The sequence below is a fragment of the Mercenaria mercenaria genome, chromosome 1 (genome assembly GCF_021730395.1).
Source record: "Mercenaria mercenaria strain notata chromosome 1, MADL_Memer_1, whole genome shotgun sequence".
NCBI classification, from domain to species: Eukaryota; Metazoa; Mollusca; class Bivalvia; order Venerida; family Veneridae; genus Mercenaria; species Mercenaria mercenaria.
Genome location: NC_069361.1, coordinates 102,613,015 through 102,637,572, shown reverse-complemented (window position 1 = coordinate 102,637,572; position 24,558 = coordinate 102,613,015). Strand labels below are relative to the sequence as shown.

At 37.4% G+C, this 24,558-nt stretch overlaps 1 protein-coding gene across 1 annotated transcript in view; it reads left to right on the top strand.

The window, feature by feature from the left end:
* Positions 1-24,558, top strand: part of LOC123528513 (nidogen-1-like) — a 29,356-nt gene that overhangs the window by 1,580 nt on the left and 3,218 nt on the right. The window contains exons 2-23 of the mRNA XM_053519027.1: positions 2,097-2,242; positions 2,578-2,719; positions 4,282-4,496; positions 4,910-5,004; positions 8,544-8,696; positions 9,067-9,303; positions 9,777-9,974; positions 10,524-10,742; positions 13,640-13,762; positions 13,936-14,058; positions 16,062-16,199; positions 16,574-16,708; positions 17,089-17,202; positions 17,892-18,113; positions 18,378-18,530; positions 18,848-18,976; positions 19,435-19,554; positions 20,163-20,276; positions 21,185-21,307; positions 21,642-21,813; positions 22,127-22,408; positions 22,718-22,836. Coding sequence (XP_053375002.1) covers positions 2,097-2,242; positions 2,578-2,719; positions 4,282-4,496; positions 4,910-5,004; positions 8,544-8,696; positions 9,067-9,303; positions 9,777-9,974; positions 10,524-10,742; positions 13,640-13,762; positions 13,936-14,058; positions 16,062-16,199; positions 16,574-16,708; positions 17,089-17,202; positions 17,892-18,113; positions 18,378-18,530; positions 18,848-18,976; positions 19,435-19,554; positions 20,163-20,276; positions 21,185-21,307; positions 21,642-21,813; positions 22,127-22,408; positions 22,718-22,836 — 3,472 coding nt within the window. The remainder of the gene's footprint in view (positions 1-2,096; positions 2,243-2,577; positions 2,720-4,281; positions 4,497-4,909; positions 5,005-8,543; positions 8,697-9,066; positions 9,304-9,776; positions 9,975-10,523; positions 10,743-13,639; positions 13,763-13,935; positions 14,059-16,061; positions 16,200-16,573; positions 16,709-17,088; positions 17,203-17,891; positions 18,114-18,377; positions 18,531-18,847; positions 18,977-19,434; positions 19,555-20,162; positions 20,277-21,184; positions 21,308-21,641; positions 21,814-22,126; positions 22,409-22,717; positions 22,837-24,558) is intronic.

Sequence of the window (24,558 nt, the reverse complement as noted above, 5' to 3'; positions counted from 1 at the left end):
ATAATGCGTATTTTTTCGTTCAAAACGACAAGGCACATCGTAATTATACCTTCTGTTTTATATACTAAAGAAAGTCCACTATACGATCAAATGAGGAAGTTACGAACGGCTGATATGGGTACACTGCACTATAAACGCACATAATTACCCAGCTTTCCTTTTTCATTTACAATTTTCTGATAGAATTTTTGCGCTCATTTACATAACCACGTCTGTAATGGAAACTTTCTAGAAGACCAGCCTGGCAGGCTTTTCATTTAACGTTGAATTAATTTTGCAAGATAAGCAATCTATTCCACACGTCGAACGCTTGTAAAAACATAGAAGATGATTCAGATGGTTTGTGTATGTTGGCATCAGCGATAATAAGTAGATGTTTACTAATAAGTTACAATTACAGAAGTGCTTTAGATTGGGGAATCAAAGAAACAAAATGAATATGAAAGAGGCAATGAAGCTAAAATATAGACCTGCATATTTTTTTCTCATTATCGCTCTTCTCTTCTCGTATTTTTCTTTATCATTAATATAAGAACAATTACTTGTAAGCCTTGAAAAAATGTATCTTAGTTATAGAACCTATGTATATGGCATAGACTCGAAAATACTTTACTGACTCAAAAAATGATGCACCATGTTTGCCAGTATCATGGTTTGCGCTGAGAACATATGAGCCGTGCCATGGGAAAACCAACATAGTGGGTTTGCGACCAGCATGGATCCAGACCGTTCGCTAACAGTTTCTCTAATTGCAATAGGATGTGAAAGTGAACAGGATGGATCCTGACCAGACAGCGCGGATGCGCAGGCTGGTCTGGATCCATGCTGGTCGCAAACCCACTATGTTGGTTTTCCCATGGCACGGCTCATATGCTTTAGTATTATTAAGTATTGTCTAAACTATTGGTTATACCAGGCATATATAAAAAGCACTACATGTATAAGCTTATCTGGTACTTGAGACAGATATTTTATACGCTGTTTGAACAACTGTATAAATGATTATTTAAATAATTAATTGCATTTTATTTGATAATGCCAATGGAGAACATATGACTAGTGGTGCGAAACGTCTTATCAATACAAGTTTTTGAAATCTGACCTGGTGAATACTTGGGCAAGTTGGCCCAAAGTTAAATATACTTAACATCTGACCCACTCTTCATAAGACACAGTTTTCTTTGTGTTTTTTTTTTCTAAATGAGTGTTTCAAATAAGTTCTAAGTACTCTGAACAATATATCGGGCAAAAATAAAATAAATTAATTTAAATCAAACAAAACAGGACATGAATTAAGCACTCATCACGTCAAATCGTTATCTCAATTAATTGATAACTTCCTGGCTTCTGTTTAAATGCTTCTATATATCCAGGCTGTATATATAGGTCATTGGCTGATGAACCACATGTTGGCTTTGTGAGCTAGGATAAATCATCGAGTAATCCGTTCATACCTATCAAATATAACACTTAGAAACATGCGAAACATCATGTATCTAGCGGTCTATTTGACCGAGTCAGATAGCGAGCTTGATCTTTGATCTATGTATGTTTCATTATACATGAAAGTGAGAATACATTTAGAACAGATGTAGACAGTTTCTTTTATTAATTCCGAGCATAAAATCTTAAGAAATACTTTACCTGCGTACACCTTCCTTAATTCCTCATTTAGCTGGAACATAAAAACTACAAAGAAAGACAGAAATAGGGAGGTTTCTTAACCAGCGGAAAGGGACATCGGTTAATTTTTACGAGATATTATAAAATATGTGTAATAGTTTTCTCGAGCATGAAAGGTGTATTAAGTATATAATATATCCACACCCTCCGTTAAAATGAAATACTAACTGTGAGCGGAAGCTGCTATACCAAATTAGCAACTACGTATTGGTAATTAAGGCATGGCCAGACTGGTACAAGGTATATCTTTCTGCATATCTAAAACTAGTTCAACGTCCAGTTTTTATTTAAAATTACTTTACTGATAAGTCATCATGTACTTGCGAAAAACATGTATAAAATGTTAAAACTCTGGTAGAGCTACATATTTCGTCTCATAACTGAATGTCAGTAAACGCTTATTTAAATTGCAGGTCAATTCCAATGGACATTTATCTTTTGAATCCGAGCTTCCAGGATACCAGCCTACGATGGTTATGCCACTTGGAATAGAGGTTAAAATAATTGCAGCATTTATGGCCGACTTAGATCTTTCTGTTGGAGGAAATGTCTTCTATAGGTAGGTATCAGTGATATAAGTAAAAAGGGTTAGCTCGCATGCACGACGACAGTCCAGAGTGCCCTTTGCACATTATATTACTTGCTCATTTTGTAATTTGTTAGTAAGACAATATATTTCGTCCAGCATTATCACGGACACAGTAATGACATAATTACAGAAACAACAAACACTGGCGTAAACGATACAGAAATGTAAACAAAGAATAACGAAGCTTCTCTGACTACGCCCTTGTGGACGTACATCTGTAATATTATTACTGCATGCAAATACTGCGTTCTCAAAGTTGAGAATATTGTATCAACTTGTCACTCACGCTCATTTTTCCCTTACAGAGAAACTACCGAAGAGGCGCTTTTACAGCGAGTCGCAGCCGATATACAAGGCCATTTTTCACAGTTTACCTCATTCGAACCTCTAGGTCTTTTCATAGCAACTTGGGATAAAGCACCCGCTTTCAGGGGAGATACAAAATCAGTAAGAGAAATTGTTATCTTTATAATTATACCTGCACATTAAAAAAACAATTTTTATTTTGCAAGCTTCGCACTCATGGAGGGAATCCCTGACAAGTTTGTCTACTGACTGGGCTTTAAACAAGGTAGCCTATGCTACGGAGGGACGAGAAATGAACCATGCGGTTCTGTGCTACTGATATATATTAAATTTGAAGCAGACGCAAAAGTAAAATCGTCTGATGGTTTCCCCGTCTTTAAATATGTACGAAGACTTTATTTGCTGATGGCTCTGGTAAAAATTTTTAAAGCCTTATGTTAGGTGAAATATTATGATTAATTATCGTTTGGCAAATTTGGAAAATTAAAATTCTTTGAAAAGATTGAAAGAAACCTAAACAGTTACAATGTTGCGTTTCCCTTTAGCATTTCCTACAGTACATGAAATATTGTAAAGACCATAAATTTCACCAAGCATTGGAATTCATTTTAATCAGCTGTTCCGTAAAGATTACCATGGGTACAGCGTCCTTAGCAACCACGGTGAAATAGTTTTACTCTAAACTGAAGATGGAACGAAAATACATGTGCTGTATATATACACGTAGAGCAAATGAAAATAAACGCCTATGAATGGATTTGTGTATTTTTAGTTCTGGAATGCACACCACTTCCCAAAACACGTGCTTACCGCTTTGTAGTTAAGTGGTGTCGGAAAATGTATCTATTTATGTGGATCAAAAGGTTATTAGGTGAACACAATACTGATTTGTGAATGAACGATTGCGGTCTATATTTTCCTTGATATGTGTAGGAAAACAAACAAAGGGGTAGGCTGTTCTGACTATCTTAATAGCTTTTGACGGTAAGTCCTAATATCTGGGCGGTTTGTTAGAGCAGACAGATGTTCTCATGCTCACAGCATATTTGTAATTCTTTGTTTCGAATGAAGGTTCCTCTCTCATGACTTCTGTATCTCATAAACTACGTTCAAGACTAATTATGTCTGGGTAGTACATTACTGTCATCAATGATAAGTTACAACTTACTGATAAGCCATGCTCACAGATGTAGAGTCTAGCACTGTCATCCATTGTTACCTAAACACTGTGAGAACTTCCAGCTTTTTTTAATTTCTTCATTGTTTGTTGACATAAACTGTCATGAAAATTTTAACAATTATGTCTTATATAATTCACCAGGCTTTTGCAAGTACTTTTGGAAATGAATAATCCTGGCGAGCAAAGTTCCTTGCGCCCATATAACGAATTTTGTTTGCTATGAATCATGTTGAGATACAGATTTTATTTTAGCAATTAAAATGCTTATAACCTAGCTAGTCCTACCACTGCGGTCTTCGGAATGGTGTATGATAACAGTGGAACGGTCAACAATTTGTATAACAACAGAAACAACAACAATAAAAATACACCAGGATTCATTACTTATAATCGTTTCTGAGATCACATTATTTCTTTCCCCACGGGGCGATGAATTTCCCTTTTTCCCAAAGATTCTTGGACGAGAATCATGTTCAGGAAATTTCCAAATGCTAACATATTTTGAAATTGTTTATATTCACAGGTTAATACATTCCAAATTGTGATAGCCTCCGATGAACTGAACTCATTTGTCATCATGAATTACCTTGACGACGGCGTTCAATGGATCCAAAGTGGGGGTAAATTCGCTGGTGTACGGGATGATCCTCCAGCCCAGGCAGGGTTCGACTCCGGCTCAGCAAACATACATCTTCAACTTCCAAAGTCCGGAACAACCCGTGTACAAGAACTGGCATTGTAAGTTATAATTTGTATTCTTTACTGAATTTAGATTCATTTCAGTGCTTCCTTTCTGTCATATTTTCCATGTTTAAATTACTTCATGATTATCAAAACGGTTAGGTGCAATGGCCGGGCAGTTCCAGAAATCAATCTAAATCAATGAACGTTTTGGAATTCTGATCAATACGTACAATAATTTAAGATTCATTTTCAGTCTTTTGTGACAGTGTGGGATCAACTTATACTCCGAATTGTTTTAAGGTTTCATTGAATATTTCGTTTGCAGGCACTAGTCTAGTTTGACTTGCCTGTCATACTTGTCGGTTATACCAACAACATACCCAAAGGTCCTTATAAAACCCAAAATTATGATTATGATGTTATGATGATATTCATGAATCTAAATTTTAAGCATTTTCTGTTTTCAGTGAATCTAATGTGAATATTCCTGGGGTATGGATGTATCACATTGGCAATACCAAAGGTTCCAACGTTCAGCCACCTGATCTCAATACTGGGGACGGTAGGTTCATACTGTTATAATGATAAAAAACAGGGGTTACTTAACACAATTCTAATACAATAGCTGGTAGGCTTGTTTATTGTATTTTCGGTATTCATTTTATAAGTCGCTGGATTCTTCTTTAAAGGCGAGACATACATTTACTTACCACCAGGGTCAGCAACTTTATAGACAAAATATGTATCTATTCAGGGAGAAAACTTATTTGGAAACAAATGAAATGTTTGTTATATTCCATTTCAGAGTTACTGTAAAGCCTCGGTGATATGTTTTACATATATAAATACTATAATACCAGTATTGAGGGTGAAGGCAAATGTTTCGTTTTTTCTTAATTTTGTTTTTTCTGGTTCTTTTATTGGTAAATATCTACTAGCATACTGAAGACAGACTTTATTTTTATAGCACCAGATAAAATTAATGGTGCTGATGGAATATGCATGAGATACATTTTGTTTCTTTTCTGTGTATATTAGAAAACCATTATAGACACGTGGTTTCTAACTCTGCAGGCTCTTGATAAATACTCAGTATCCTTTGCAAGGAACTGGTTTAGCAATAAATATTTAATTGCATGGTGACGGATATTTTAACAAACATTATATATGAATACATTATGATTTTATTTTGAACTCACAAGGAGGACTGATAAATACTATACCATTCATTGACAGATGATACTATAACATCTACTTACATTCTTGCAATTTTCTCTCTCTCTCCGCGATCAATCAGTATCTTAAAAAATTTACGAACAAAACTGGATTCTGCGTTGGACTGTGAATGAACCTATTGTTTTTGTTAAAAATACCGGCAAACAATTCCTTCTCTGAGAACTATACAGCATGATGGCTATTACCGCTTGTACTATGACGCTATGGTAAAACGAAGCTACAGTACAACGGTGCTTTGTTAAAACGATGCTGTTTTGAAACGATACTATGGTATAACGTTGCTATGGTACAAGGACATTATGGTATAACAATGCAATGGTACATCAATGCTATGGTACAAAAATGCAATGGTACATCAATGCTATGGTTAAACGATACTATGGTACAATGATAAAATGGTATAACAATACTATGGTTTCACGATACAATGGTACAACGTTGCAATGGTACAACAATACTGTGGTTTCACGATACAATGGTACACCGTTGCAATGGTAAACAATACTATGGTTTCACGATACAATGGTACAGCGTTGCAGTGGTACAATAATACTATGGATTCACGATACAGTGGTACAACAATAGTATGGTACAACGATACTATGGTACAACGTTGCAATGGTACAACAATAGTATGGTACAACGATACAATGGTAAAACGTTGCAATGGTACAACAATAGTATGGTACAACGATACAATGGTACAACGTTGCAATGGTTCAACAATACCATGGTTTCACGATACAATGGTACAACGTTGCAATGGTACAACAATACTATGGTTTCACAATACAATGAAACAACAATACTATGGTATAATAATACTATGGTTTCACGATACAATGGTTCAACAATACTATCGTAAAACAATACTATGGTTTCAAGATACAATGGTACAGCCTTGCAATGGTATAGCAATACTATGGTTTCACGATTTAATCGTACAACGTTGCAATGATACAACAATACTACGGTTTCACGTTACAATGGTACAACGTTGCAATGGTACAACAATACTATGGTTTCACGATACAATGGTACAACAATACTATTGTACAACAATACTATGGTTTCACGATACAGTGGTACAACCTTGCAATGGTACAGCAATACTATGGTTTCACGATTTAATCGTACAACGTTGCAATGGTACAACAATACTACGGTTTCACGATACAATGGTACAACGTTGCAATGGTACAACAATACTATGGTTTCACGATACAATGGTACAACGTTACAGTGGTACAACAATACTATGGTTTCACGATTTAATGGTACAGCGTTGCAATGGCACAACGATAGTATGGTACAACGATACATTGGTACATCGATGCTATGGTACAACGATACTTTGGTACAACGATACTATGGTACAACGGTACAATGGTACAACGATGTTATGGTACAACGATGCTATGGTACAACGATACTATGGTAAAAAGATACTGTAGTACAACGATACCATGATACAAAGATACTACAGTACAGCGATGCTAAGGTACAATGATGTTATGGTACAATGATACAATGGTACAACGATGTTATGGTACAACGATGCTATGGTACAACTATACTATGGTACAATGATGCAATGATACGTTGCTATGATGCAACGATACTATGGTACAGTGATGCTATGGCACAACGATACAATGATAAAACGGTACTATGGTACAACGGTATCATGATACAATGGTACAGCGATACAATGCTACAATCTTGTTATGGTACAACTTTGCTACAACGGCGTTATGATAAGTAATAAAATGGCAACCATCACAGTTGACACTCCCGTACTCCATGATGTCACGCTAGGAAACCACTGTCCATTGACAGATTTCACCACTGTCTCAGTGATGTCCCACTAACAAACCACTATCGCCGTTATGATGTTCACCGATGCCTCAGTGATGTCCCACTAACAAACCACTATTGCCTCATTGATTTTCACATGACTTCCGTGTTGCCCCCTAACAAACCACTGTCGCCGCATTTATGTTCACCGATGTCTCGTGATTTACCATTTGCAGCCAGTATCGCCTCCACGACGATGAAAACTTACTTGAACCTTTTGAAATGAATTGTATAATTGCCATTAGTAAAAGGATTGTGAGTTAGAATTGTATTTTATGTAGGGATGCACATGTTCTAAATATTTTACATTGATCACAAAAAGAAAAGGGATTCTCACGTTTAGTTTTCTAAGAAAAGGAGGAAATGTAATACAATGGTTTTTCAAAAATTAAAACGGTATTCGTTTTTTTAATTCAAAGGCGAGACATGCATTTACTTATCATCAGGGGTAAGCAACTTTAGATAAGTATGAGAAATGCCACTGCGTGTTTATAAAATATTACTGGATAGTCTTAGTACTCCACGGCTTTGCTATTTATCTAGACTGCAGAGCGCCTTAGCTTCAGGACAGAGCTGTAAGGTCATCGGTGTTCTCAATTTTGCATTTTAAGTATAAGTTATTGTAACTTTTTTATAATTGTTATGACTATTTTTAAACTATGGAATATAATGGAGAAATCAGGCTTTGGAAAGAATACATTATATTTAAAGAACAATATGGCTTATAATGTTAATATACTTAAGAAAATCCACTATACGATCAAATGATGAATTTATAAACGATTGACAGGGGTACACAATATGAAGATGGTTAACTCGATTAAATCTCCATTAATTTAACGATAGAAGATGTTTACAAATGATCAGTGTTTCATCATCGTTGAAAATGACTGACAGTCCCCGAAAAGTAAATGAGTTCATTTTTTTCTCAAGTTGATCTTATGATAACGCAAGTTTCATCCTGACTATAGAAGTGTTGATTATTTTGTTTTGTTTTCTATACTACAGTTATGATATTTGAGCCAGAACTCGACAAACCCACATGCCAGGATGGGGCGCGTCAGTGTCACTCAGACGCTATATGTGTTGACTATGCGAACGGCTTCTGCTGCAGCTGTGTGGCCCCGGCGTTCGGTAATGGAAAACACTGCATTACTACAGGTACGTCTGACAGGCCACGCTCCCCTTTATGACAAAATATATTCTGGGTTTATTGCTGACTTTAGCAAAATAAGTAAATCTTAATAAAGAAGCGTTTTTAATTGAGAGATAGTGTAATAAATATGTACAGTTTTTTTTCTTCATCCTCAGTTGATACTACATAGGTGTTAATTCTGTATTTATACCTATGTATCGTGTTTATCCAACTTCTGCAATCGATCACATGCCATACATATTTCAAATCATTCAAACGTAATATTCATGTATAGTGTAAGCTACGCTTTTTAATGTACGGTAGAAAATTTCACTTTCTAGCCTTAAAATCAGCCAAGTTCATAAAACATGTAAAAGAGTACAATTTGTTCAACAGAGCAACCTCAGAGACTGAACGGCAAAGTTTCTGGTACACTAAACGGTGTATCGTTCGAGAACTTGGACATGCACGCGTTTGTTGTTACCAAGGACGGACGAGCATACACCGCCATCAGTCGGGTACCAGACGAGATTAGCTCGGGATTGATGACGTTGAACACAATAGGCGGTGTTGTAGGATGGTTGTTTGCGCTTCAAGGAGGACCTGGAGCCAGAAATGGTTACATGTTCACAGGTATGTTGAATGTTTGAATGTCTAACTGATACGTTACATGTCAGGACATTTAACATTTGAAATGGCATGAACCATCCATGCTTCTTACAGACGCCACAAATTGAAGACAAGAGCGATTTTGGGTAAAAATAATCAGTTCCTAGTACTTGATTTGAACCCATAATGTGGCCGCAGACTTTCAAATTCAAAATATTCTATTTCCGTCAGCGTTTTTAGCCTTGCATCCCAGAGATGAAACTTCGCAGATATTTTGATAATAACGAGATAAGTATTCATCATGGTTTCGTTAAAATCTTAGAATCTGTACATAGAAGAAATAAATTCAATGGTTAGAGACTAGAAAATCGAAGAAATAAATTCAATGGTTAAAGACTCTAGATGACGATTAATTGAGAAGCATATTACTTTCCCTTTCTCATTGTATTCGGCATTTTAGTCAACAAGGTGCATGTTTTTTTTTTTTTTTATACCAGGTGGACTGTTTAACAGGACGGCCCGCATTCGCTACCAACAGGGTGAGGAGGTTGTAATAGAACAGAAATATCACGGGAACAACGTGCTAAACAATATCCGGATGGAAACTGTAATTAACGGCAACGTACCGTCACTTGCTTCCGCCGAGAAAATCACCATCGACGATTATAGCGAGGAATACAGAAGAGCGAGCCCTGGTAATTGGAATTTCGGTTTTATTTAACATTCAGCTCTTTGGTAAATCTACGTTTTCTTGTCTATTTACAAAGAAATGTCTTAGAATTGAAATGTGGACATAATAAATCAATAAATTCACAAAAATAGAGGAATGTCGTCCGAGTCGTATATAACAATAAAAGAAGCAACAAATTGGAAACATAAACATAAAAAGAAGCTTAAATTTGATAAAACATTATGTTTGCTTGGAAACATGTGATTAGGGGAATTGTGATGGTTGCCATTTTATTACTTACGTATAATTGTCATTGTTACTCCTGAAATAAAACGAGTCGAATAACATGAGTGTACGATCATGAATAATTTTAGAATAGATTGTTAACCCTTAGGTCACACTGTATGTATATCCCCTTCAGTGGTAGTTCGAACTTCATAAAAAGCAGTGACAAATTAAGAAACACTTACTTACAATCAAAATGTCTATTTAATATCCAGGTATGTATACAATTTGACAAAAATATACGGAAGAAAGAGTTCTAATGATAATGAACAATATTGAAATGTTTCAGGTGTTATCAGGTCATCGTCCGATCGCACGTTCCACGTGAACAACGTAGCGTCTAGATACACGTGGGATCAGGTGATAAACTACGAGGAATGTGCCTTTGACCCGACTAAAGACCAACAAGACAGTCAGCGTCTCAGTGTTACCAGGAACTTTGTAATCTATGACCCAAATGATAAAGTTGTTAGATTCGCCATGTCCAATAAAATCCAGAGACGCACAGGTAGGTGGCAACGTTATATTACGTCACATTACGTTTTCAAAGTGTGCATGCATGATATTGGACTCTTGTTGTGAATAAACCGTGATTTAGAGGGAACAACAACTGAACGAATGCACAGCACGTTTAATTATGAAGTTGTCAGTTGTTTTCTCAATAACATAATTTGCACACTTAAGTTGTCTTCTGTTGTTATCTATTTTGTTGAGAATTGAACAGCGAACTTCTTGTTGCTGACGGCATCTATAAGCAGTTTCTTTGATTCAACAGAATCTTCAGATATGTCTTCCTTTCCATATTTCTTCGCGAGATAGTCCCTTTTCAGGATAAACGCATTCAGAGGAACCAAAGCTTTAATGCTTTTGTTAAAGTCATACAGAGCCGTACAACCGATGTCGTTGATCAGATGGTTTGCAATTTGCTCTAGCCCGACAAGGTTCATGTTTATCATATCTCTTCCACATTCCCGACACGCCGTCGGCATAACATTTTGGTATTTATAGAAGCAGCTTTGTAAAAATACGGGAGCTTCACCATCGCGAAATGTTTTCAGCAAGTCCCGCATATTGTCGACAATTGCCATGACACAGTCGGCAAGTCTGTCCTTGACCTTGCAATTGTGGTCATGTATCATAACAAGCATTTTAAGCACCAGCTCTGAGAAAAACTCTGCCTCTTCCACTGTATTACGGTTGTAGCCCTGCACGAGGAATTTAAGCATCTGATATGCGCTTTTGTGCGTGCGGCTGACGTAGGTCTTCAGGTACTCCTTTTCTACGTGGCCAAAATGCCATTGGAAATATTCGTCAGTATCCGCGGTTGGTTGTATCAGAAGTTTTCCCGCCGATCTCAGTTCTTTGTGTGCCAGTTTACCAAGGGTGGAGTCTTCATCAATAAAGTCTAAGATGTTGTCATACCTCAAACATGGTGTAAGAACCACTGTAACGACTGATTCTTGATTCCAAGTGAACCTTAATTCCACCGACGCTCCACGTTTTGTCACGCCATTCGTTTGGAGCAAATCCAGTCGTCCATGCTTTCTATAAATAGTTGCACGTGACTTTGATCTAACCTGATCAACTGCCTTGGCAACTCTATCAAAAAACGTGGTCGCGAACCCTCTGTCACTTCTCAGCCAGTGTCTGTCTGCCCCTTCGTCTTCCACGCATTCCTCCCATCGTACTGCACAGTTTTCTGTCAGAAATACTTTCAGGAATTCGTCACTGTCTTTTACGTCTCTCTCAATTTTATGTATATTCTCTCTCGATAGATCATCTATCACAATACAAAACTGCAACTCGTCAACATGAATAATGTCAAGATTTTCATAAAACTGCCCGACGTTGATGATATCTTTTGACTTGATACGAAATCGTCGGTCAACTATTTCCGTTTGAGTGAATAGAAAATCCAAAAATTCGTCTACCGCTGCGCCGATATCATTTCTTTCGTCTTTACTTATTTTCAGTTTCAGAACTTTTTCTTGTATATCCTCGAAGTATTTTGTCAGTCTTTCATAAAGCCAACCCTCAAATGCCAGTTTAGTCAGTTCATCAACTGGCTTATCATCTACAGATTGCTTTTTGCTATCACCTGTAGTTTTCTTTTCACTACTATTGTCACTGGATGGTTCAACGAATCTTCGCGTCTTTGATACAGCGCGTGTTGGTTTATTTTCAGTTTTGACCTTGTTTTCTGTACTGTTAGAATTTGCCTCCGGTGGTTTACTTTCATTATTTCCCATTTTCGTAATAAATCATAGTTTAATCTCCTTTTTTGTATAATAAACAAGGATTACACAGAGAGCTTCTTGTAAGTGACAATTGGAAATTATCGACCCGTTAAGACTGGTTTGTATTGTTTTAATGAAACAAAGAAATAGTTAAATCTCTACCGCCTTTCAATTCTGTCAAAGTATTGAATATAAATTAGAAATTTGATATCCTGCAATTGTAATGTCCGTTGTATCTTTAGTTTTGGTATTAACTTTTTTTGTATCAGATGCCATTTTTTGACATTATTGTAAAGGCATAAACATGTAATGTGTTTATTGTTCATACATAAATCAAGCTGACTTCCCATCCCCAGCCCCGCAATCTAATTATAAAAAAGGCAATAATTTGAGTTACAGGTCTATATTTAGGTTTCAGACCTATAGCATAAATACTCAATTCGACAAAAGTTAAATTTGTCTAAGGCATTTTCCGGGGCCGTTATTATGTCACTGGTTTGCTGACTTTTCAAAAATGTTTTCGTGGGTGTAACTATTTTTATTTACAAAAATGAATAAAATGCAAGGGAAGTTACAAAACATGGTGAAAGATCTTTTGGATTTTATGATTTGTTCAAACTATGGATATTTAAAAATGTTGCCTGTTTTGGAGAGATCCACAGAAAAATCACACAAGGCAGAAGGTGATGTCATTCAGCTACCAAAAGTGTATAAACTCGATATATTTTTTTTTGATGACTTATAGTGTAACTAATTCTATTCTCCGACCCGTCCGCTCAGCTCAGGGAGAGCAGAGATCTACGGATCGTGGGGCCATGAGTTCGATCCCCGGGCGAGGCGTATATTGTCAATGAAGATTTTATAAGAAGTCATTTCGTTTTCCACATCTGATTCATGTGGATAAGTTGGCAGTTGCTTGCGGAGAACAGATTAGTACAGGTACAAAATTTAGAAACACTGGTTAGGTGAATTGCCCGCCGTTGTGTAACTGAAATACTTTTTCTAAAAACGGCGCTAAAACGAAAACAAAAAAAGTTTGCTCTGCTAAATGAAGTGCATTGCAAAGCTATATGATATTCACAGTGACTCTAAACAGCAAACAGTGACTCTATGTAAATCTAATTTTGAAATACGGCAACAAAAATGATGTTTATTTGTGTTTATGCAGGTACAGATCCATGCGAGGAAGGTGCAAAAAATTGTGACGAAAATGCCGACTGTATCCCACAAGCAGAGTCATACATCTGCGACTGTAAGACAGGCTTCGTCGGCGACGGCAGGACCTGTATAGGTAACTTGTGTGTTTATGTTCTTCCGTGATAGCGACTTTATTGTAAAGAAACGGCAGACAATGTTATTACATGTACATAAAATCATTAATTAATGTTGGTTGTTGCTATGTCTACACATAGTTGTGTACCTGCGTGCTAGATACTTTCAAAGTACCACTAAGTTTCATTTCAGACGTTGACGAATGTGACCTTCGCCTTGACACGTGCGCTGAAAACGCCATCTGCTCCAACTCACCGGGATCTTTCCAGTGTCAGTGCGACCATGGTTACCGTGGAGACGGCATAACATGTACACGTAAGTAGTTTTTTAAACTCTAAACAGCATGTCTTTATACGTTTACAAGTGTTATTATATTCATTATTTATATTTATTTTGATAGTAATTCTTTAAAAAATGCATGATCATTAATTTGATTTATGCAAGATTTATATTTGTTGTTTTGCTGTCAAATTAGAAAAAAGGTCTTTTTTGTCTCGCCCACTTTTAATGGAAGCGAAACCTAGCGATCCAAATTCCGGGACGGTGGCGGCGGAGGCGATGGCGTCAACAATTGAGAGCAACTCAAAAACCGTTACATATATTTCTTTGAAACCTTGTAGGATGATTTAGAAACTAATTTTACACCCCCATAATGAGTCCGTTCCCCCTAGTGACATTGACCTTGAAGAAATCGGCCTTTGAAAATTCGCAAAAATTACAATTTTTCAAAATATCGTTACAGATATTGCTTTGAAACTTTGGAAGATGGTTTTAAAACTCATTTTGCACCTGTTCATGAGTCAAAGCTCCTGTGGGCGAGGCACTTTCAGGCGGTGGCCTTGTGTTATCCATTTGCCACTTTTGCAGCGCTCGTATACAGTTACATGACTATGTTACCTCAGTCGTGCTGTCGTGTTGGCGCCCCCGCCTCCGCCCAATCCAACTATAGAACGAAAACACGAAAGCACGACGATAATTCTGTTTTAAGAAAGCAAGCAGACTCAAACATTTGCGACTGAAAGACAGGCTTCGTCGTCGTCTAGATATTTTCTTCCAACTTTATATCTAGTATTTATGTGATTTTGTTATAATATGAAGTTGAAATGACTTAAACAATTATTTACAGAAGTATACGAAGGGTCAGGAGGTTGGTAGCCTTGTTGGTGATGGTGTATACTTAAGGTCATCCTAGATGGCTCTGTTGATAATTATCTTTTTTACGAGGACCTTTCATTTTGATAGCAGGGCTGTACCATCATTACAATCTAACATAAATATTACAATAATATTGGCATTTTCTTACATGATTACGCTGAGGAAGCCATCCAGCTGGCTTACGGAAGGTCGTTGCCTGATCGTGATGAAATAATGCAACTGGGGTCTTCTTCCACCATCAGAGCTGGAAAGATGCGACGTTAAACCCAACAAAAATAAACAAAACATGCATACGCATTCCAAGGCTGAACTTACTAAAATGAATTCAGATTGACGTGACTTAATTCAAAAATGAATACTATCTAGTTTGGATATTTTCACACAACCGTAGTGAAGGTGTTTGCCTGTCTGTTAGTATGGAGGTGCCTCGTTGTCTTTAAAACTTGTAAATTATGCTAATATACATTATATAATCTTCGCACAAGTTTTTTATTATTCACTGACAGTTGCGTGAAGGGTTTCTTGACTAACACTATTTGAGCCATGCCATGGGAAAACCAACATAGTGGGTATGCGACCAGCATGGATCCAGACCAGCCTGCGCATCCGCGCAGTCTGGTCAGGATACATGCTGTTCGCTAACAGTTTCTCCAATTCCAATAGGCTTTAAAAGCGAACAGCATGGAGCCTGACCAGACTGCGCGGATGCGCAGGCTGGTCTGGATCCATGCTGGTCGCACACCCACTATGTTGGTTTTCTCATGGCACGGCTCATTTCATCATAACCAGTTACCACTACTTTCGTTCAATTTTCTTACATGGTCTGATACGATCCGAACTCCAGTCTATATTGTAGAACATATTTAATGCTCTAGCAATTTACAAGTAAAATTGGAAAACATTTTTACTTATCAATGTATTTTTTGTATTTAGTCAATGGCATCAAATGAAGACAGTTTTTTAGTCCAAAGTAAATGTAAGTCATGTAATCTCGTAAACGGAAAATGTGAAGTAATTGCATGTGAAGTATAGTCGCACGAATGCGATCGTGCACGAAAGGTGAACAAAATGCGCTAAGTATGTACTTGTACGTATTTAATAACGTACGTGCGCTATAACGTCACATAATATGAATGATTTCAGTTAGTATGATTTTATACTAGGTGAGGATGTCAGGCAGTGTGGAGACGAGACTTGCGACGATAATGCACGATGCGTGTTCAACAGTGTAGAACAAAAGCCCATGTGCGAATGTCTGTCAGGCTTCAGGCGTGATGAATATGGAAGATGCCGACCAATCCGTGAGTCGTTATTTTACCCTTCCCCATCTGATCACGTGCGCGTTTGAAATTTTATATTTATTTTGAAAAAGAAAAAAAAAAACAAAGAGGCAGACTCAATATAACCTGAAAAAAGAGCAGGTAAGATAACAATAACAAAAATATGATGATGATGATGATGATGATGATGATGATGATGACTCGAGAAATATAGCCAGGTTTTGTAATTTGCGTACGTTTTAAATATATAGAGGTCAAATTAGCGTTACGACTTCTTGAATGACCCACCTATGGTGTCAGTATAGTTAAGCTGAAATTGAAATAGAAGCATATAGTTTTCTCAAGGAAACGAATTGGTAGTAGTTATTCAGTCTTTCAGTGAATATATATTTCAGCATTTGCCTGCAACGAGGTCGACATTTGTCACGAAAATGCCGAGTGTGTATATAACGACATCGAAGAGAGGTACAACTGTGAATGCACGGAGGGCTTTAGTGGAGACGGTCTCTTCTGTGAATCATCTGAAATTGGTACGTGTTAAATGGTTAAATAATATATATCGATTTCAATATATTTTTCATCGGAATGTCTTTTATATATGTAGCCTTTTACGGTCCTCCGGGGCTGAGTGATAAACTGTGCTAACTTCTAGTTACGCGTCTTTGACTCCTGCAGTGTGTATTTGAGAAATTGTTACCATCCATTTTTAAAATAACATCCTGACCTCCCCCGTGCAAGCTCGGAAGTTGTCGGTTAAATATGAAGGTGATTTCACGCCATAGAACAGAACGTGTACAGGGCTTCGATGTCATACTACCATAGCAACAATGTTGCTGCAGTTATATGAAATATATTATTGGTTGTTTTGAGACCATGTTGTAAAACAAAAACTTCTTTCTTTTGATGACAGGACAGTGTGACTGCGACCCCAATGCTGACTGTGTGATTGATCCGGACCGGATGATATACCGATGTGTTTGTAAAGAAGGGTATACAGGAGATGGACGATACTGTAATGAGATCAGTAAGTTTCCTCGGACCTTTTCTATTGTATATTATATATATATTATTTTCATTTAGTCGAGTCAGACAATTTTCAGCATCTCATAACTCTTCGAAGAAAACGATGCTTATTCAGGAATTGTTTTTTTTTTTATTAAGGGACTATTCCGCCTTTTCTCGTCATGTTGTTTCGAAAATGATACTGTATATAATATTATCCCTATGGAAGAAAATAATAACACTATTACATTGACTAAAGTCGACAGGTCATATTTCGGCATTCCTTATGTTATTACATACTCGTTTCTGTTCCCCTTTATGTTGCAATGGTACCGGAAACGTCAATATTTTTCCATACACTGACGCCTGAATTTCATATCGGTGCGTGACGTAATTTAACATGTGTCGTTGCATTAATTCTTTTATTTAGTTCAGTATTGTCAATCTTATTCAGGCTATTTAACAAATTCATAATATTTACATTACATTTATACGTATATATACGTATGTAATAAAAAGGTTATTATCTTTGCATCGGAAAATATGCACTTGTTCTCTAGCGGAAGAATATTGCGCGACTTTAGGAGCGCAATATTTCCGCTGCAGAACTCGTGCATATTTCCCGATACAAAGCTAATAAGCTATAATTATGTTTGTGACATACATACTGTAGACACGACACATTTACTTCGATATATGCCGTTATTTTAGGAGATATATCGCGTGTATGTGACGACTGCCACCCGAACGCCGTCTGTCGGTATGACCAGTCAGAGGGAAGGTACGGGTGTGTGTGTTCTGCTGGTTACCAAGGTGACGGCACGCGCTGTGTACCGTATGACTGTCGGGATGCGGACATTTGTGACGCCAACGCTAGATGTGCAGAAGACAGCTATGGAAACTATGTATGTTTCTGCAACTCTGGGTACAGAGGTATGTAAAACAAATCAATGTGAGGCGAAATCTTTTGCGACGCCTTCACATTTTAAACATAAAAGTAGCAACTAATAATTTGTTGGACTGTATGAAAAAAACCTAGATGCAAATGATGACAAAACGTCCATATTCAGCGGTAATATTTCTCTCTCATCATAGCAACCCAACTGTTCCAAACATAATCTGCCATGGGTTGAACAGAGGCTAGATATAAACAAAATGGAGGTCAGTAGATGTTAACTTCCCTGGACTGTATTTTAGGGGACGGACGCCGTTGCATTGCTGAGGGATGTAATGTCTTGAATAACTGTGATGTAAATGCCCAGTGCTTGCCCGACCCCAGGGACACAAGCCGGTACATGTGTAGATGTAATCCAGGGTACTCGGGAGATGGCCAGGTCTGCATTAGGAGAGGTAAATATGTTGATGGTGCTCGTGTTTTTCGAGCAGCAAAAAGGAATGAAGTTCCACATTTATTTTAAATCCATACTATGTATGAATTCATGGTACCAACTTTTTACGTTGATTATCTTTGACTGCTCTCCAGTTTAGAAAAACCCGTATGTGCGGAAGTGTAACTATTGCCTTATTTAAGAAGATGTTACAATTATTAAATGTAGAAAAATATTCATTTCGGATTTCGCGGAAAAAGCTTCCTAAATATAAAAGCTGAGCTCAATGCTTAGAATCTCTTTAAAAGACTGATGTATGATTTTTTCCCGTTATGGCAGTTATTCCGTGCAATGAAGTGGACAACTGTTCGGAACAAGGACAGTGCTTGTATGACCCTGCCTCACAGGAGTATAGGTGTCGCTGCAACAGGGGATATGACGGCGATGGCATCACGTGCAGACCACGTGGTAAGTGTTTGCTTATAAAGATATTTACAGGGTCATAATATCTACTGCAGCTGTAGATTAGGAGTGCACGTGGCACAACTGATCTCTTTGCATTATCTATAGACGCTTATACATGTGGTGTCATTTGAATAAGAGCATAGTACTAAACGTTCACAGATATGTATTAGCCTACTTTTTACATAAAATTTCAAAAAGTCCATGATCCAACCACAGTGTGACAAGTTATAAAAAAGAATAGAGATCTTTTGACAACATGTGTATATGCTGTATGCTACGACTTTAAACATTAAATATTTTCAAAACATTAGTCATTTCGAAAACACTTTTTGAAGGGATTTTCATTCGACGTTTACTTAGTTTATTTTACCTCAGCTGGCATCTAATGAAAAGATATGATGCAATTTTTAAACTTGTTGTTTATACTTAATATGTACATGTTTTCATATTTTCGAAAATAGGCGTTGACTGTCGACGTGATACAAGATACTGTGATCCTAACGCTGCCTGCTTGCTGAACGTTGACACGTTCGTGTGTGTATGTAACCAAGGTTACCGCGGAGACGGTAGGACCTGTCAACGTAAGTATATGTCCAGCAGCAAATCAACTGTACATTTTCATCTGAAGAAAACAAAACGCCACACAGTTTCGTCCAGTTATATAAAAAGCTTGCCTAGATTTTTTTTTACTTCAGCGAACCGAGACGTCTATAACTTTCAGTCTTGACCTGTTAATAGATTCATCAGCTTAATTACCAAACGTATGTTCAAGTCTATCCCCAGTCTGTGCAAGTAGTTACCACCCCTGACGGCTGGAATAAAATGAGTGATAATTACGTCACGTGTTGGACAAACTATAGTCACGAAAATTCCTATATAAATGATTGCATTTGAGCTTCAGGGTTTACAGTTCTCTGTACTCATTATATTACTTTATGCTATATAAATTATTATGAAAGGTTTGGATACGATACGATAAAATATGTAGACAAAAACAAAATTGCAAGTCCACAATTGGTTTCTATGAAAAATTAAACTTAGTAGAAACATTTCAAAAGTTCAGCAATTTCTTTGTTCATAATCAATGCTATTAGATACTAGTATTAATTTAGAAATCAACAGAAAACCCTGTTAGCGACTAGACGGGTCAAACATTACGTAACACATGCACAAGTATTTTATATTTCAGCAATGAGGGACGAGATGAATTATCTGCTATTCTCACGTGGTTATTCCATACATAAGGTGGCATACCAGCAGAACGGGGAAGATTCGGACGGTTCCAGGGTGCTTTATGTTCCAGGTAATTGTACATATTTGTTAGGTTCAAAGTAACATCGACGAAATGTAGGTCGCCTGACGAAATTTGATGGTGGAGAGGACCCCAGGTGCTCTTTCAGGCATTGTTTCAGGCTTTGTCGGGCACCTTGGTTGAACCATCGACCTAGGCCTGAGCGAGTTTTCAGACCAACATCCGCGATGGAGGTAATACAACAGTAGTATCTGTGTACCTAGATACAAAATGATATGGTCTCTCACCTCACTGTTTTGCGTTCGCTGATAAAACACATAATCTTCATTGTTATGAGGGAGTGTAGAATTAAGAAGAAGAAGAAGTCGAGGTTCTAAAAGTGATCTTTAGTTTATAGACTTACTTAACAACGAAACACTTATATAAAGATTGGTGTAATCTATCTAAACTTTCTGACAAGTGTTGTTTTTTTTATTGTGGACTGAGCTGTTGTGGCGCAGTGGAGGTGTAACGATGTTCCTTGTCTCCAGGGTTTAGTAGAAAGCTTCATCAGTAACTACACCAGTGTCTACTACATCTTTTCTAAAACTATTACGTATATACTCCTTTGAACAAACTTTTATTTATATATTCTCGATTAGTTTTCTGCCAATTCTGTTCACCGACATATTTTGTTGAGTTTACCTTTAGTAAACCTTGTTCTACCTGTAGTTCCACGAAACCATGCAAAAAACTTTTATGTTTTTTGCTGATAACAATTTCAAACAGTAATTTTTAACATCGTTCTTAGACAACTGTTTTAGGAGTCCTGAAGAAAAAGCTTCTTTCTACTTGCTTATGTATAGTCGATGGTTTAGAAGACAAACACATAAAAACTTGTGTACTTGCTGTTTGTGACATAATAACTAGTAATCGGTTATTAAATATTTGTGAAATAAGTAATTTGCTCACGTTTGCAGACGAGCTTGCAGTAGGTGTAGCGTCAGATTGTGTAGACCAGACGTTCTACTGGACTGATGTGTCACGTGGTCGTATCTCCAGGGCCAACCTGCAAGGATTCGATAAGGAACTCGTTACTGCAGGTATAATACAATTGTCATGTATAAATAATGTGTCTTTAATGATATTAAAAAAGACACATATTTAAAACATTTTTAAATGAAATTTCAGTTTAAACGTGCGTACGAATTCCATGCCTGCTATTATGCTTGACTGTAGGTTGAGTTCTAACCACTCAATTTTAGGTTGCGGATTGGAGCACAGACGCACTCACGACCATGTGTCGTGGTGTAGGAGCGCTATTTTTTCCAGTAGGCGGTCTGCAGAATGCTTTAACAGAACTCAGTCACCCTTTCGTTGCAGTTAAAGTTAATTCAGCTGGTTTAAATTCAACAGGATACTCTTGATTTGTTTAAGGTTTCAACTCTCCCGAAGGTATAGCTATTGACTGGATTGCGCGGAACATCTACGTCACAGATTCTGGTCTTGACATTATAGCTGTGATTAGCATCAATGGCACAAACAGGAAAACGCTGATCTCTGATGGTGTTATTAATCCTAGAGCCATTATCCTTGATCCATCCAGAGGGTAAGTAACATTTTGGTTTTGTGACAAGATACCTTAGGAGTCTGTTCATTAAGCCAAATGAAATCATTCTTACAAATGCCTCGATATCTTGAGCCATAAAAAGAACTAGCGAGAAAAATTGGAGTTCAGTTTTGACCGTCATAAAACTATCTGAAGATCATATTATAGAATGCGAAATTAACAGAAACGCAAATATTTGAACCTCCCTTAAACTCGAATTGAAGCTTTTTATAGGAACGAAGAAAACATAAAAACCAACCAGATAATGTTTCATATTTTTCTTGTTGGTAACAGTATTTTTTTTCTTTTCCAGAGTAATGTATTGGACAGACTGGTACAGAAACAACCCGACTATAGAACGTGCAAATATGGATGGCACAGACCGTGAAGTATTCGTCGACACGGATCTCGGACTGCCCAACGGTCTTACCATAGACTACTACACACAACAAATCTGCTGGGGCGACGCCGGCGTTAACAGAATTGAGTGTATACGTTCCGACGGCATTGGTCGTCGGGTTATCACAGAGGATGCACCATATCCATTTGATCTGACCTTCTACGGTAACACCATCTACTGGAGTGACTGGACAATGTGAGTAAACGTAATGTAGTAAATCTCAACTGTAAAGAAGTTTTTTACACATTTGTTTCAGGCCTACTACCTTAGAAAATAATTGTTCTGTTTAATGGCATTTTTGGTCCGTTAAATGGCACTTCTTATTTCAAAGAGATGATAGTACTCAGTGCTCTTTAAACGAGTGGTCTCTGGTATGGTTGAAGGTCTACCGTAAAAAAATTGATATTTAAATTGTTGTACCCCGCATAGCTTATATCAGCATACTGACAAGTTTAGAGGAGACAATCACATTATCACACATTATCACCCTTGTTACTGTTACAGCAATGGTGTACCAAGTGTCCACCGTGATGGCGGCGAGAAAGGAGAGCCGTTAACCCTTCCTGTCGGCGGCAACGGCCGTCTGTATGGCATTTCTGCAGTCGGCGAATTCTGTCCAAGAGGTAATTGTAACTGCCTGTTACATTTTTATTTCATTTTTGTTTTTAGCTCATCTGATTTTTTGAAAAAAAATGATGAGTTATTGTCATCACTTGAGCGGTTGTCGGCGTCGGCGTCGGCGTTGCCTGGTTAAGTTTTATGTTTAGGTCAGCTTTTCTCCTAAACTATCAAAGCTATTGCTTTGAAACTTGGAATACTTGTTCACCATCATAAGCTGACCCTGTATAGCAAGAAACATAACTCCATCTTGCTTTTTGCAAGATTTATGGCCCCTTTTGTACTTAGAAAATATCAGATTTCTTGGTTAAGTTTTATGTTTAGGTCAACTTTTCTCCTAAACTATCAAAGCTATTGCTTTGAAACTTGGAATACTTGTTCACCATCATAAGCTGACCCTGTACATCAAGAAACATAACTCCGTCCTGCTTTTTGCAGGATTTATTGCCCCTTTTGGACTTAGAAAATCAGTTTTCTTGGTTAAGTTTTATGTTTAGGTCAGCTTTTATCCTAAACTATCAAAGCTATTGCTTTAAAACTTGCAACACTTGTTCACCATCATAAGTTGACCCTGTACAGCAAGAAACATAACTCCGTCCTGCTTTTTGCAAGATTTATGGCCCCTTTTGGACTTAGAAAATATCAGATTTCTTGGTTAAGTTTTATGTTTAGGTCAACTTTTTCTCTTAAACTATCAAAGCTATTGCTTTGAAACTTGCAACACTTGTTCACCATCATAAGCTGACCCTGTACAGCAAGCAACATAACTCCATCCTGCTTTTTGCAATAATTATTGCCCCTTTTGGACTGAGAAAATCATTTTCTTGGTTGAGTATTATGTTTAAGTCAACTTTTCTCATAAACTATCAAAGCTATTGCTTTAAAACTTGCAACAGTTTTTCACCATCATAAGTGGACACTGTACATCAAGAAACATAACTCTATCCTGCTTTTTGCAAGAATGATGGCCCTTTTTAAACTTAGAAAATCATCGGTAGGACAATATTTCTATTACACACAAAAAAAAATCAGATGAGCGTCAGCACCCGCAAGGCGGTGCTCTTGTTTACTTTTATTGTTACTATTTTATTTTAAAGATGCACCCATCGGTTTTCATGCTTCGTAAGCTACGCGCTCCAGTTAAAGGACGATATAATTAAATATTGTATGCTTATTTATTAGTCACCTACTGGTTGAAAACCAGTTTCGGGGACTACAGGAATGCGCTTCTCCGTCATTCCGCCCGTCTGTCCGACCGTCCGCCCGCAATTTCGTGTCCGGTCCATAACTCATCCATGAAGGGATTTTAATATTACTTGGCACAAATGTTCCCCATGATGAGACGACGTGTCATGCGCAAAAGTCGGACCACTGGCTCAAAGGTCAAGGTCACAATTGGAGGTCAAAGGTCAACGGGGCCTTTTTCCTGTCCGGTTCATAACTTTCCCATCCATGAAGGGATTTTAGTATTACTTGGCACAAATGTACCTCATAATAAGATGATGTGTCATGCACAATTTTCAGACCCCTAGCTCAAAGGTCATGGTCATACTTAGCAGTCAAGTGTTAACATGGCATGAACAGGGTCTGTTTCGTGTCCGGTTCATAACTCTGTCATTCATTAAGGGATTTTAATATCATTTGGCACAAATGTTTCCCATGATGAGACGACGTGCGCAAATCCCGGACCCCTGACTCAAAGGTCAAGGTCACAATTTGGGGTCAAA